The sequence below is a fragment of the Austrofundulus limnaeus genome, unplaced genomic scaffold (assembly GCF_001266775.1).
Source record: "Austrofundulus limnaeus strain Quisiro unplaced genomic scaffold, Austrofundulus_limnaeus-1.0 Scaffold100, whole genome shotgun sequence".
NCBI classification, from domain to species: Eukaryota; Metazoa; Chordata; class Actinopteri; order Cyprinodontiformes; family Rivulidae; genus Austrofundulus; species Austrofundulus limnaeus.
Window position 1 is genome coordinate 1,340,137 of NW_013952502.1, and position 13,086 is coordinate 1,353,222.

General features: G+C 40.2%; 2 protein-coding genes across 16 annotated transcripts in view; both read left to right on the forward strand.

Moving 5' to 3' along the window:
• Positions 1–12,263, forward strand: part of kiaa1217 (KIAA1217 ortholog) — a 116,409-nt gene extending 104,146 nt beyond the window's left edge. For 8 of the 15 annotated variants that reach the window (XM_014013358.1, XM_014013361.1, XM_014013360.1 and 5 more), the window contains 9 exons: positions 3,869–4,358; positions 4,518–4,716; positions 4,834–5,108; positions 5,430–5,582; positions 5,868–5,990; positions 7,159–7,239; positions 7,344–8,990; positions 9,489–9,620; positions 10,632–12,263. In XM_014013358.1, the coding sequence (XP_013868812.1) occupies positions 3,869–4,358; positions 4,518–4,716; positions 4,834–5,108; positions 5,430–5,582; positions 5,868–5,990; positions 7,159–7,239; positions 7,344–8,990; positions 9,489–9,620; positions 10,632–11,162 (3,631 nt within the window). In that variant the 3' untranslated portion in view covers positions 11,163–12,263. Of the gene's footprint in view, positions 1–3,868; positions 4,359–4,517; positions 4,717–4,833; positions 5,109–5,429; positions 5,583–5,867; positions 5,991–7,158; positions 7,240–7,343; positions 8,991–9,475; positions 9,621–10,631 lie in introns of those variants that run through there. The other 7 variants (XM_014013372.1, XM_014013374.1, XM_014013366.1 and 4 more) reach the window with 6 other exon arrangements.
• An 83-nt stretch (positions 12,264–12,346) lies between these two features.
• LOC106521004 (uracil nucleotide/cysteinyl leukotriene receptor) overlaps positions 12,347–13,086 on the forward strand; it is a 2,628-nt gene continuing 1,888 nt past the window's right edge. Inside the window, exon 1 of the mRNA XM_014013376.1 lies at positions 12,347–12,469. The gene's annotated coding sequence lies outside the window, so the exon portion shown is untranslated. The remainder of the gene's footprint in view (positions 12,470–13,086) is intronic.

The window sequence follows — 13,086 nt, forward strand, 5'->3', positions numbered from 1 at the left end:
CATATAACACAACGACATCCAGGCTGGGTCGACCCCCCACTAGCTCCATGTCATGCCCCCAGCCAACCCTACCCCACAGCCCATGAGAACGGCAGACCACCAGCGCACCAGAGGCCCCCAGCCCAGAGCCGGGCACCAGGGCACACACCGGCCCAGGGCCCGGCAACCCGCCCGCCAGAGCCCAAGCCCCCCCGCCCCACTAGAGCCACAGCGCAGGGGCGGCACACCCCCAGAGTCCCAAGCCCCCCGCGCCCACCCCAGCACGGCCAGGCAACCGGACCAGCGACCCATGACCGCCGCTACAAACCACCCAAGGGCCCATATGCAGCCACCAGAAGACATCCCCCAGAACCACCAAGGCCCTCCCCAGAGCGAGAGCAGCATCACCCCTGCTCCGGAACCCCCGGCGGCCAGCCCCCAAGAAACCCACCCCAACCCCAATACACCCCCACCAGGTAGTACTGGGTCTTTACCTGGTTTTAATAGGAGACTTATGTTGGCCAAATTCATGGAAGCCTGCCATTTTCCTCTGATTCCTGAAGCATTCTGAAAAATACTGGTCCCAGAATATTCCAGAATTCTTTATAAAATTCTGCTGGGAACCCGTCCGGTCCTGGAGCTTTCTTGTTAGGCATGTTTTTAACAGCCTCACATAATTCAGCTGATGTTATTGGAGAGTTTAGTTCTAAAGACTGGTTACCGGATAATTTTGGAAGTGACACTTTTTCCAAAAATTGTTCAATATCCTTATCTGAAGGGTTTATCTGCGGAGTGTATAAAACTCGATAGAAGTCTCTGAAAACATTACTTACTTCTCCCTAATCGTAAACTATATTCCCAGTTATGTTTTTAATATGAGATATAGTTGTTTTTTCTTTATTCATTTTAAGCTGGTTAGCTAAAAAACTTCCTGATTTATTACTATGTTCAAAATTTTCTAATCGAAGTCATTGTATCATGAATTTGTTTTTTTGTCTATGTATTCATTTAACTGTAATTTTGCCTTCTGCATTCTTTGCTGTATTTCTTCGCCTTGCAAAGTTCCTTCGCCTTGCAAAGTTCCTAACAATTTGATGGCTTCCTCTAGTTCGTGAATACGTTCAATTTCTTTTTTCTTTTTATTTGTTGAGTATGATATTATCTTGCCTCCCAGAGAGTAGATGCTGATGTTCCTGGTAAGTCATTATACTCTAGATATGATGTCCATTCCTCTTTAAAATATTTTAAAAACTGTTCATCATTGAGCAATAATGTATTAAATCTCCAATTTATGTTTGTTTTTATTTATTTCTTATCAACTAAGGTTAAAGAGACTGGTGCATGATCACTGACAGCAATAGGGTGTATCTCACTGTCTAAAATATTGGTCAGCAATGAACTGCTGACTAAAAAATAGTCCAGGCGAGAATAAGAGTGATGAACATGTGAGAAGAACGTATATTCTTTGTTGTCAGGGTGAAGAGCAYGCCATGCATCGCAAAGTCCATAATCACTCATGTATTGTTTAACTATGTTTGTGGATTGCCAACTGTGCTGAGCTCCAGCCGTATTCATCCTGTCAATGTTATTATTTAGACCTAAGTTGAAATCGCCTCCGAGAAGCAGTGAGCAATCCAGGTGATTTGATAGAACAGAAAAGAAATCATGAAAAAATGAGGTATCATCCACATTTGGACCATATATGCTTGCAATACAGTATTTTTGGCTAAATAGAGAAATTTTTAATATTATATATCTACCTTCGGGTCAATAACTTTATCTAATACTGTGAAGTTGATATTTTTATGTATTAATATTGCTACCCCTCTTTGTCTTGAATTATAACAGGCTGAGAATACGTTAGGGAACTAAGGAGATTTAAGATCATCCACAGTTGAATTTAATTTATGAATTTCTTGTAGTAATACAACATCTGCCTTTAATCTTTTAAGCTGGTTAAAAACTCTATATCTTTTCTGTTGGGTACCGGCTTCGTTTATATTCCATGTGACAAACCTTAAATCACCCATCGCAGTATTTGTGAGAATAAAATTAAACCACGCCCGTTATCATAACAGTAGGGACACTCAGGGACAGTCATTGACAGTGAGTGATGATTAGTCAAGATTTTGAGAATACCTATGTAGTATGTAAGATGTATAAAAATGTGTGTGATGTGTTTGAAGTTAAATGAAGCATATGTTTTATTATTAAGTATTTGGATGTATGGAATATGAGCATGTGTGGGTTTGTGCGCTTGTGTACAAGTAATTGTGGTGTTAGAAATAAAGAAATAAGAGAAAAAAATAATGTGATAGTAAAGAGATGAAAAAACCCCCCAAAAAGAACAGAATAGAACAGAAAAAGAACAGAAAAAAAACAGAAAAAGAACCCCCCCCACCACCAACACAAAAAGTAGCCACTGTGCTCACCAAATGTGTACCCACCGACAAACTGTGCTTACTTAACATTATAACAGGTGATTAAATGTAGTAATAATATTAATCATAAAAATAATAATAAAAATAATGATAATAAATCCGAGTTTCACTAACCTTGACGTTAGATCTAATACAGCCAAGGAATGATCTCAGGGTCTCTAAACAACTGGCCATTAATATACAGTTTATCTATTGCTATTGTAGCTCTGCAGCCTTCAGCTAGATGCTTTTTTCTGATGGGAAACAAAACACGACGGTGATCGAGGTATACTTTAGGGTTAACACTGAAGCTAGTACCACGTAGCTCCCTCCCACAGCTAATAAACTGTTCGTTCTGTTTGAAATGCTCAAATTTTGCAACAATAGCCCGTGGTCGTTTGCTGTCATGTCTCTTACCTCCCATCCAATGCACACAGTCGAAGGTGATGTTGTTTACCGTCTCAATGGAGAGTTTCAGCTGGTTCTGAATGAAGCTCCGGACTGTAGCCTCTGGGTACTCATTAGCTTTCTCAGGGATGCTGGAGAACACGAGGTTGTCCCGCATGCTTCTGGCCTGGATATCTAAGATGGTTTCCTTCATCTTTTTATTATCTCCAGACAGCTGTGACATCCCCTCAGTGATTTGAGACAATTTTCCTTTCAACTCTGTTCTCGTTAACTAGCGTAGATACTTGCTCCTGACTAAACTCCAGTGATACCTTCAGAGCCTGGAATTCTTTATGCAGCACCTCCACTAAAGCTAGCCGGCTATCTAAACTGCTTAGCTTTTGATCGATAGACTCCAGCATGTCCTTAAAACTTGTCATTTCTGGAGAAATATTTGAAATATCGTCGGATCTTGCCGAGCGATTCCTCTTTGATGTAGGCGTGCTAACTGACATGGTAGCTACGCTGCCGGAGGTATGTTTCAGTTTACCCATGACTATTTTTTCAAAACACTCGTCGATGAAAAACTCTAGACTCTCCACAGTTTCTCCGTCCAGTTTATAATAATGAAAAGCCAATTAATAACAGTTATGACGTTATAGATTATAAATGCCTTAAACATATTAAATTATATAGTATATTTACCTGAGAACCAAGCTTACCAGTACATTATACCTTAGTTGATTAAGCTCGTTGAGAACTCAGCAGCTCAGCAGCTCATGCATGTGTGTTGTCTATGCAGGGCTTTTCAAAAGAGTGTATGATGTGGGAGACTGTAAAGTTTGATTACAGTGGTAGGCCAGCTTTCATCCCATCAAAGAAGTCATTCTGTGTGAACAGAAGAATGAGGCATCTAGCTAGATTTCCTTCAACAATCCTCACTGAAACGATAAGTGACCTAATTTGGTGAACACTGCAAGCTCTTTTCCATTTTAATATGCCACACATACCAAACATGCTTCTGGCTTTTCTTTCACCTTTAAAAAAACATCACCCTATTTGTGTTTCCCTCCTCTCTGCAGATGTGCAACAGAGAGTTCTCAGAAAGGACTTGATCCTATTAAGACAGTGGGTAACGTTGATGCAGTCACTACAGAAGCTACTGCAGAAGCTCCCCCTGTATCAGTCCAGCCTAGCTCGACTTCAGCCCCACTTGAGCCCCAGAACTCCACCATCAGATCCGAGATGATGCCCTCCTCCCCTGTGGTCATCCATCATGTCCAGAGTTCTCCAGTTCACATGCAGCCGTCTCAGCAGTCTGCAGCCCTCACCACTCAGCCTAGTCCTCCTCTCACCCCCAGCCCCACTCTCATGCCCAGCCCCAACATTAACAAGACTCATGGGCTGGAGGATCCCAAAGGAGCTATTTCAGATCCACAGAGTCCTGTCCACCAAAAGAAGACGTATGGGAAACGTGTGAATAATGGGAACGGCACTCCACATCAAGATCTTGTTATAGAAGAGCTACAGAACAGTCAGGATAAAAATAAAAACAGAGCTGTTTCCATAGAGGTATGTTTAGCAAATAACAAAAAAAAAAAATGAAATTCACCAAAATCTCAAATCTATTGTGTTTTTTGTCTTCTTTTTTTTTTACTGAAAAGGGTCAGTTTACTGCTCAGAGAAGTTTGAGGCTCTTTTATGTTTTTTTTACTTCTTTTTTACCTGCAGGCTAAAGAGAAGGAGTGGGAGGAGAAAAGGCAGAACATGGGTCATTATGATGGAAAGGAGTTTGAGAAGATCCTTCAAGAAGCCCAGGCCAATATGATGAAGGGAATTCCAAACCTAGGGGTAGAAGAAAACCAGCTACTACCTTCTGCTGGGATTGTAGAGCAAGGAAACATTCCCAGCCCCGTCGAGCCACTGTCAGGTACCAATCAAACTTTGTGTAACCACAAAAAATGTACATAAAATCTCATTATGTGCATCAGTAAATCATATTAACATATCTTTTTTTTCTACACATTTTTACTAATTTGCATGACAGAGGAGCTTCTGTTAGGCAAACCCTTTAAGAAGGGGTTGGAGAAACTCCCAAAACCTCTGATGGAGAAATCTGCTAAGCCGTCAATGGAGAAACCCTCAAAAGCTGCCATCAAGCCAGAAGCTGACAGTTTGTCCAAACAGGGGTCTGATAAAGCCAATAAGTCTCCGCCACCTCCTCCTCCGAGGAAAACCTTCACTAGTTCCAGCTCAGGAATGACGACGGCTCGTTCTGGTGAGGTGGTGTACACCACCAGGAAGGAGAGCATTTCAGCACAGGTCAGTGAGGAAGGAAGTTGTAAAAGGATCATTGTCAGGCCTGTTTGCATGGAGTAGCTTAGCTCATTAAAGACTATGGATTAGGCTAATATACATAAATAATTGCCTAAATATTAAAAAAACACCTCCTACTAATAAGTTGCCCTTGTACTTGGATTATTGTAATGTAAAAGTGGTTACAAGTTTCCCATATAACTCCTGGTCCTTTGTTCAATTCAACGCTAGTTAACACTGTGATGCTAGCATTTGAATAACTTCGCTGCCTTATTTTATGGTTTTGCAGCAAGAAATAATTAATTTAGTCAGCATGACTTTTTACAGGAGGGTGAGGAGGATGCTCCACCTTCCTCTCCCCAACCAAAACCAGCAAAGGCTGTCCCGGAGATCAAGCCAAAACCTGCCACACCTCCCCTCGTCACTCCTGATACCAGAGAAGAAGAGGATGAAGGGGATAAGATCATGGCGGAGCTCCAGGTGAGCTGCACAGAAACACCAACATTCATACATATCCTATCAAATATATTCAAATCTAGTCAATGGATTTAAGGGTGATTCAAGTCTGTGTTGTGGGCGGGAGTCTGTTGCTTTTCATCTTTTCTTGTGGTGATTGATTTCCTTGGAAGTGGCAAAGGCTGACAGCTGCCAAAAGAGGATCCTCCTTGGCAGCCCACTAGATTTGAACAACTGGTGGCAGTGGTCTAAAGAGTCCTCCTCAAAACCTTTGTCCCTATGTCCCTCTGGCCTCTCTCCACTCTTCAGGTTTTCCAGAAGTGCACAGTTAAGGATGTAGGGGTGAAAAATTTGGTTGAATCTACTACTCGAATTGAACCTCAAATCAAAGAATTAAGACCAGGAACTTTGTTACCGCTCAAAGAGAAAAAGGTAACATATATGCCGTCATGCAGCTGCCCAGCTAACTGCCTGCCTCTACCTACTGTTTGATACAATCAATGGCTGTCCTAATGCTTATACAACCCCTGTGCTCTTGCTTTGGCTCAAGAGAAACATTTTTAAAAATCCTATAGCGGCTGCCTCCACAACACTCCTTTCCCTACCTCCTCATTTTTTCCCTACTCCTTTTGATTCTGCTGGATTTCACCGCTGGGTTCTTGACAGGATTAAGTCTGCATAAAATTGAGCTTCTGAAAAGCTGCTGTGTCTTTTGTACGATGTTTCTGAAAACTGATTTAATCATTTGTCTTTTCTTCCAAACCAATAAAGACCTGTAACTTATCTTACAGGCAAATAAATTGTCTCGTGTCTTCCTTTTGATGACAATCTTCATACAAAATCAACAGTATATATACAGTATGGGTTTGTTTTTTATTAATTAAGATAATCAACATAGTTAAAACTCACGTTTGTAGACACAATGTGTTTTTGCAGACTTGGTTCATCAAAGGTCAGTCTGACCACTTTGCATGTTCTTCTCCCTCCCTTATTTTCTGAAAAAAATTTTTTTCAATTTCTCTTTGTCTTTGCACAATTTCACCTCCGTTTTTCCAAGCTTCACACCTTTGTAGCTGATCCAGCTACAAGTTTTATTCTATTCAAAGTCATTTTTTCAAAACAGCTTTGTCAGATTTATATAAATTGGAGATGTATCACATGTTTAAGCTTCTGTTTTTGGTAAATAATACAATGTTCAACATTTAGACATAAAGTAATGTTGCTGGAATTATGTTAAAACTTTGTTAAAAAATGCCAAATTAAAACGGCGTAACCAAAATTGGAATACAGTTGTAGATTTTTAGAAATTAATGAAGTAGAAAGAGGATAATTTTAGCTCTGTAAGAGATAAATGCATTTATTTGTCCTGCATACATTTTATATACAATTTATTATCAGAGCAGTAAGAAAAAAATAATAATACAGTATAAAACAACTGTCAATATTTACAATAATTGTCAGTTTTGACACTAGATGATTGCTTCTGCAGCCATTTTTCAGAGTTAATTATAATTGACTAATTAACATAATTCCGAGTTAATCTGCTGCAACTTCGTAAACCAGTTGCACAGTAATATTATTCCCTCACACATTGTCCTAGCAGAGCTCAGAATCCAGTCGAGAAGATAAAGATCCAGAAACGGATGAAAACGGAAACACAACTATGCGACAGAGCCCAGGGGTATGTATGATATTTATATCCTAACATTCTGTTCACAGTTTTTTGCTGTACATTTTGGACTTTCAAAGTTAAAAAGCAGTCACAAATGTTATTTTGTCTTGCAGGTTATATACTACGTGACTGGCCAGATTCCCAAAGATCAGCCACCCCCATCAGGAGTGGAGGGCATCCCAGAAAACAGAGAGCCCACACAACCTCCAACACAGGTGTCAAATGTCACTGTTATTGACAAATCTTCAAGCCAGCAACAGCAACTGCCGCCTCTGTCTCCACCACCCAAATCACCCTCTGCAGTCACGCCTCCACCTATATCACCTAAACCTGTTGGACTCAATGGATTCAAACTGCCACGGAAGCAAGTTAAACGTGCCGAATCCTTGAAGACTGGTGCAGAAATTCAGAAGGAAAAAATCGTCAGCAAAACAAAAACTGATAAGAAAATCAAAATGAATTCAGGGCATGTTCCCATAAATAAAAAATTTGTGCCTGAGCAAGTGGTGACCACAACAGCCAATCCTGTTAAGGAGGCCCCTAAACCTTTTGTTCCAACATCCAAAAAAACTTCAGGTAATAAAAGTGATAAACCTAGGGTTATTCTTGAAGATGGTGATGAAGGAGCTAGTCTTAGTCCAGACTTACCTGGAGAAGAAGCACCTCCGCCCCCAGACAACATAGCGTTTATGATTACTAACACTAAGGTTCAGGCCCTGTCTTGTGGAGAGTACCAAGAACTGGTTAGTGCCAAGAAAGGGAGCGTTCAGACGGTTACAGTAGGCAGTGCAGGAAAGAAACCAAATGACACTGCTGATCCTACATTGCCACAGGATAATGGCTTTAACAAGAAGCCTGTCATCATCATTTTTAACGAACCAATGGATATCCGTTCAGCTTACAAACGCCTATCCACCATCTTCGAATGTGAGGAGGAACTTGAGAAAATGCTTGCTGAAGAGTCCATCCAAGAGGAGAGTGAGGAGTCGGACAACGAGAGGAGTGGTGGGCTTCCAGCAAAAGCTGGAGGTGCTGAGTTGGCTGATGGAGAAATGGTCAGCTCCTCACAGAGTACTGCAGATACCACCAGGTCATCATCCTCATCCACATCCTCAATATCAGAACTAACAGACGGCGGAATGAACGCAGAGTCAAATGGAGATGCCAAACAGGACAAGAAGAAGTTCAAGTTTAAGTTTCCAAAGAAACAGCTGTCAGCACTGACACAGGCAATTCGAACTAGCACCAAGCCTGGAAAGAAGACTCTACAGGTGGTGGTGTATGAAGATGAGGAAGAATGCGATGGCACAGTTCGGCATCACAAAGAAGCAAAGAGATTTGAAATTACACGCTCAAAATCATTTGCAGAAACCTCCAAGGGATCAGAACCTACCACACAAAAGTGGCAGAATTCAGACAATGTCTGCAGGACAGATCAGATTCGAAAAAGCACCTACAAAACTCTGGACAGTCTTGAACAGACCATAAAGCAGCTGGAGACCACTATTAGTGAGATGGGACCATGCTCCCCTGACGAGCTAGTCAGCACTGAAGACTCTAAAGCAAGTCATGGGAAAAGCTCAGAAGGAGCTGGGCTGAAGAGGTCTTCCTCTCTCCCTAACTCCAGAACATCGAAAGTAGCCAGCAAAAGCTCATTGCAGAAGAAGACTAAACCTCAGGTTCTTCCTCGTCCCAAAGTCCTTCCTTCTACCAGCACCAACACCACCACTGCCCTCAGTGTACCCAGCAACATACAACAGGTCTCTCTCTAGCTCTTGTTGTTCCAGGAGACTTTGGGGTTTTGTCTAACTTTTCAACCTACCTTCATTCCAAACCTAACCACTGAAATTATAAAGTCATTAATCCACTTCACGGGTGCTCAGAAATGTTGGAAAATACCCCAGTGGCTTTCCGCCTCTGTGGAATCATGGTGACATGATTGGGTGGCATTTTATTGGGTCCCTGGTTATCATCTTTCTCCTGCAATTCATTGCTGAAACTTTGAGGTTTTCAGCAAATGGCACACCGGTCTTCAAAGACATTTTTATGATGTTCTTGTTACTTCCTTATTCTTCACTGCATGTACTAAAGTTGATGTTCCTACTGGATGCATGGTCTTTCACTAGTGTTGTTGAGGTGTTTAAACAAACAAATATATATATATTTCATGTCTTGACTTCTCATACTTCCTATGTGGTGTGTGTTTTTTCTACCTTTTTTTATTTCTTGTTTTGTTTTTCATTTGGATCCCCTTGCAGAACACGAGTGTCGCTTCCCCAACTAGTCGGATGCCCATTCCTTTGTCTACAAAGTCCAGGCAGTCCCCGGCTACATCTGAAAAAGCAGGAAAACAGCAAAAACTGCAGGACGGTCAGAGGCAGTTCCGACAGGTAGTTTTAATGTAGGGTTTTACCAGAAACTAGAGGAAAGACAAATAGGAAATCGAAAGCATGAAGCATATAAGGGGGATTAAAAGACTACAAAAGCTGTGAGATGTCAAGTGTTTTAAAAAAATAAAGTCACCACAGTGGCAACTGTGGATCTGTTCTTGTTTCTGTTGAGTCTGCAATGACACAAAGGCATGTTTGACTTTTGACTGTTACCCCATAACATCACTGTACTGTACGCTTCTGCATGTCCACACTGCTCATGGTCTTGACTGTGTTGGTGGCTAAATAAAAAAGGAAAAAAAAAGGGCAAAGAAAAGTGGAATCCTGTCCTGTCATCATCTGAGTTCCCATCACATCTCCAGTTCCCATCACAGCTGAGTTCCTAAACAGTGTCGCCAATTCCTCCGGCTCTTTTGGCAATGTACACATACAGATTTAACCGACTTGTTTTTGCCTCCTCCCTTCTCACATTGCAACTCTGCTCAAACCCAACATTGCTGCTCAGCTTCGTTAACCCCACGGTGAAGCATATTTCCTTCCCGTCAGGACCTTGGCATAACCCTCTCATCCGAGTTCACATTTCCCCTGTCTGCTGCCACTCTTCAAAACCCTAATGCTGTTTTCCAATTCACTCGTTTTCTTGTGTGCATCTTTGGCTTCTCCGTTTTCTGCCACAGCCCCTCGTGAGGCCTAACACTCCCTCTAACACAGACATGTGGTGTGGAAATCCTGTTTGCATTCACGCTGTCTAACCTTTGCAGTGTTCCTTTTCTTGGTAACATATCTCTCGGTTTAAGATGTTTCACATTCCTAGTGGAAAAACAGACCCTTTATATTTGTTTTTTGGTGTCTTTTACTGTAGTAGTACTTTAGAAATATATATGTTTGTTCAGTCATACTGTCTATGTGAATAACTTTTAGTTTTGTTTAACATCGCCTTGCCTATTTACATGTATTATTTTACCAGTTTTCATTTTGACAGCAAGTGTTTGTTCTGGCATCTGTTTGCAGGCTAACGGAAGTGCTAAAAGAGTGGGAGGGGATCATAAAACTACTTCCCCTACTATACCCATCTCTAAAATCCCTGCTTTTTATCCTAGCTCTGCTAAAAGCAGCTCCCAGTCTGCGCAAAACTCAGATGCTACTAATAATCCCATTAACCCGTCTTCCTCCTCCTGTCCCTCTGCAACAAAGTCCTCCATCCTGTCCTCTCATGCTCCTCGTTCCGGTTCCCTCCCCTCCTCCCATATCCCCTCACTGTCTAACGGATCCCTTAAACTCCCCTCACCTTCACAGCACACAGGTAAAACTCTGTCGTTTTCCTCACAGACTCAGAATGGTCGAGTGCACTCCTCCTCCTCTTCATTCTCCTCCTCCTCCTCCTCTTTCTCCCCCTCCCCTCTGTCACCCACACCATTGGGCCCAGGTGGAAAGAGCATCCGCACCATACACACCCCCAGCTTCACCAACTACAGGTCCCACAACGGCAGCAACGGTAAATCCAGCATCCCATCAGCCACAGCCGCTAAGGACACAACTTAGCCTCATTTTTGCCCCCCCCCCAGGTAGACCTGATTTTGTTTCATGTAAAATAGTTTTGGTTTGGGTTGTTCCCTTTTTGTTATTTTTTATTGTATTTTTTTTTTTACTTTAAAAGTATTAAACATTGTTCACATTTTATTTGACACTGGCATTCGCACACTGCTTTTATTCACTCTCATCTTCACTTCTTTTTCAAATGTTGGATCACACATTGTTTTTTTTTTTCTTAAAGGTGTGCAAGAAATTATGACAATATCTGATAATGTAACAAAAACATACCTATAGTTTTTTTGTTTTTATTTTGTAGTTGAAGTGAAAGGCTTTTATTGTGCTGAAAAATATTTTCCTGTTGTAGTTAGGGTAGGGACTATAGAGTTGCTTTACAGTCACAAAATATGTACATTGTTTTATTTTGAAAGCAGAAATTGAATAATTAGAATATTTAATCCTCTATATTTCCGGAGTTGACAGACATTCAAACGCTTGTAAATGTCTTAAATGAATTTTTACAAAATGTGTGCACACATTTAAAGTTACTCTCAGTACTATCTTTAAATTTCTCAGAGTATTTTTTCCACCCATATGAACTGCCATTTTATTTGACTAAATTACAGCTGTTAGAATGAACTTTTTTTTAATGTGCTTATTTGCCAAAGTTGTTGTATAATAACTCACTTCATGCCTAACTATCATGGACATCAGAGGACATTACGTGCACTCTCTTGGTGAGGCTGAAGTGTCAACCCTCAGTGGTTGTACTGCTGGTTTCGGTTTGTTAACACATATTGTTGCTCTCAGTGTAACCTGTACTGAAAAATGACTAATTGATTCAACCACATGTACATAAAGTAAATGCTTCTACTAAGAAAATAAGTAGTTTTGTTAACATACCAAAGTTTATTTGTATGCATGCCTTTTAAATACTTTAGGAGAGTGATGTAAAAGAAAAAAACATGTTTGCACAGATAGATTTTGTAAATATTTGGTTTTCTCTTTCTTTTTTGTAAAGCTTTAAATCCAGCTATAAATGAACAATGTGGTAAAGACAAAAGTGTGTTGGACTAGCAAAAATAAAGACTTGCATGTGTGTAGTGCACTGAACCTGTGGCATTTTTTATTTTATTTATTTATTTGTTCATTTGTATTTTCTGGTTTCCTGGTTTGAGTGTGACATTTTGTATTTGTGTTTCCGGGACTTTTTTGTGTGTTATTCATAACTTTTCACTTCTGCTTCCTTCACCTGTTTGTCATTTTACCACTAGTGTCTTCCTCTGCTAGTATATGATTCTGCTTCGCTGCATTTAAAGGTAAGATTATAATTATGAACACCAGATAGCTGAGTACTTTTCGGATTAACTATAGAACTTTATTTAATGGTATGAATGTATTTTCAAAACACTATAATTTACAAACTGAATAAAATACAGTTTAACAAATAAACTGAGCAGAAAAGTAAAGAACAATCTGATAAAATACAAAAAAACACCAAAAATACTGTATATATAAACATCTCAAGAGGACTTTTAACATTCAAATTAGATTTTTACTATTATTGGTGTAATGATTGGGCTTTTTGTTGTTGCAATGATTTAGCACTTTCTTAAATAAAAAAAAAGTTGAACATGGGGATAACTTCAAAAAAATGACATTAGTGAAAAGAAAATTTTGCCAAAAGGATTGATTTTTTTATGTCCTGTTAGAAGACCAACCTTTATTATATCAAAACTTAGAGGTGGGATAAAAATATTAGTTGAGTTTTCAAACTACAAGGCAATTAAAAACATTTTTTTGAAATGACTTCCTTGAAAATACATTTTAAAGTTACTGAAGTTAATTTTTTAACGCTCTTGACCATAGGCGTAATTTGCAGGGGGGTTAAAGGGGTTATGACCCCCACAATAATTTGATCCAGTCAATATAACCC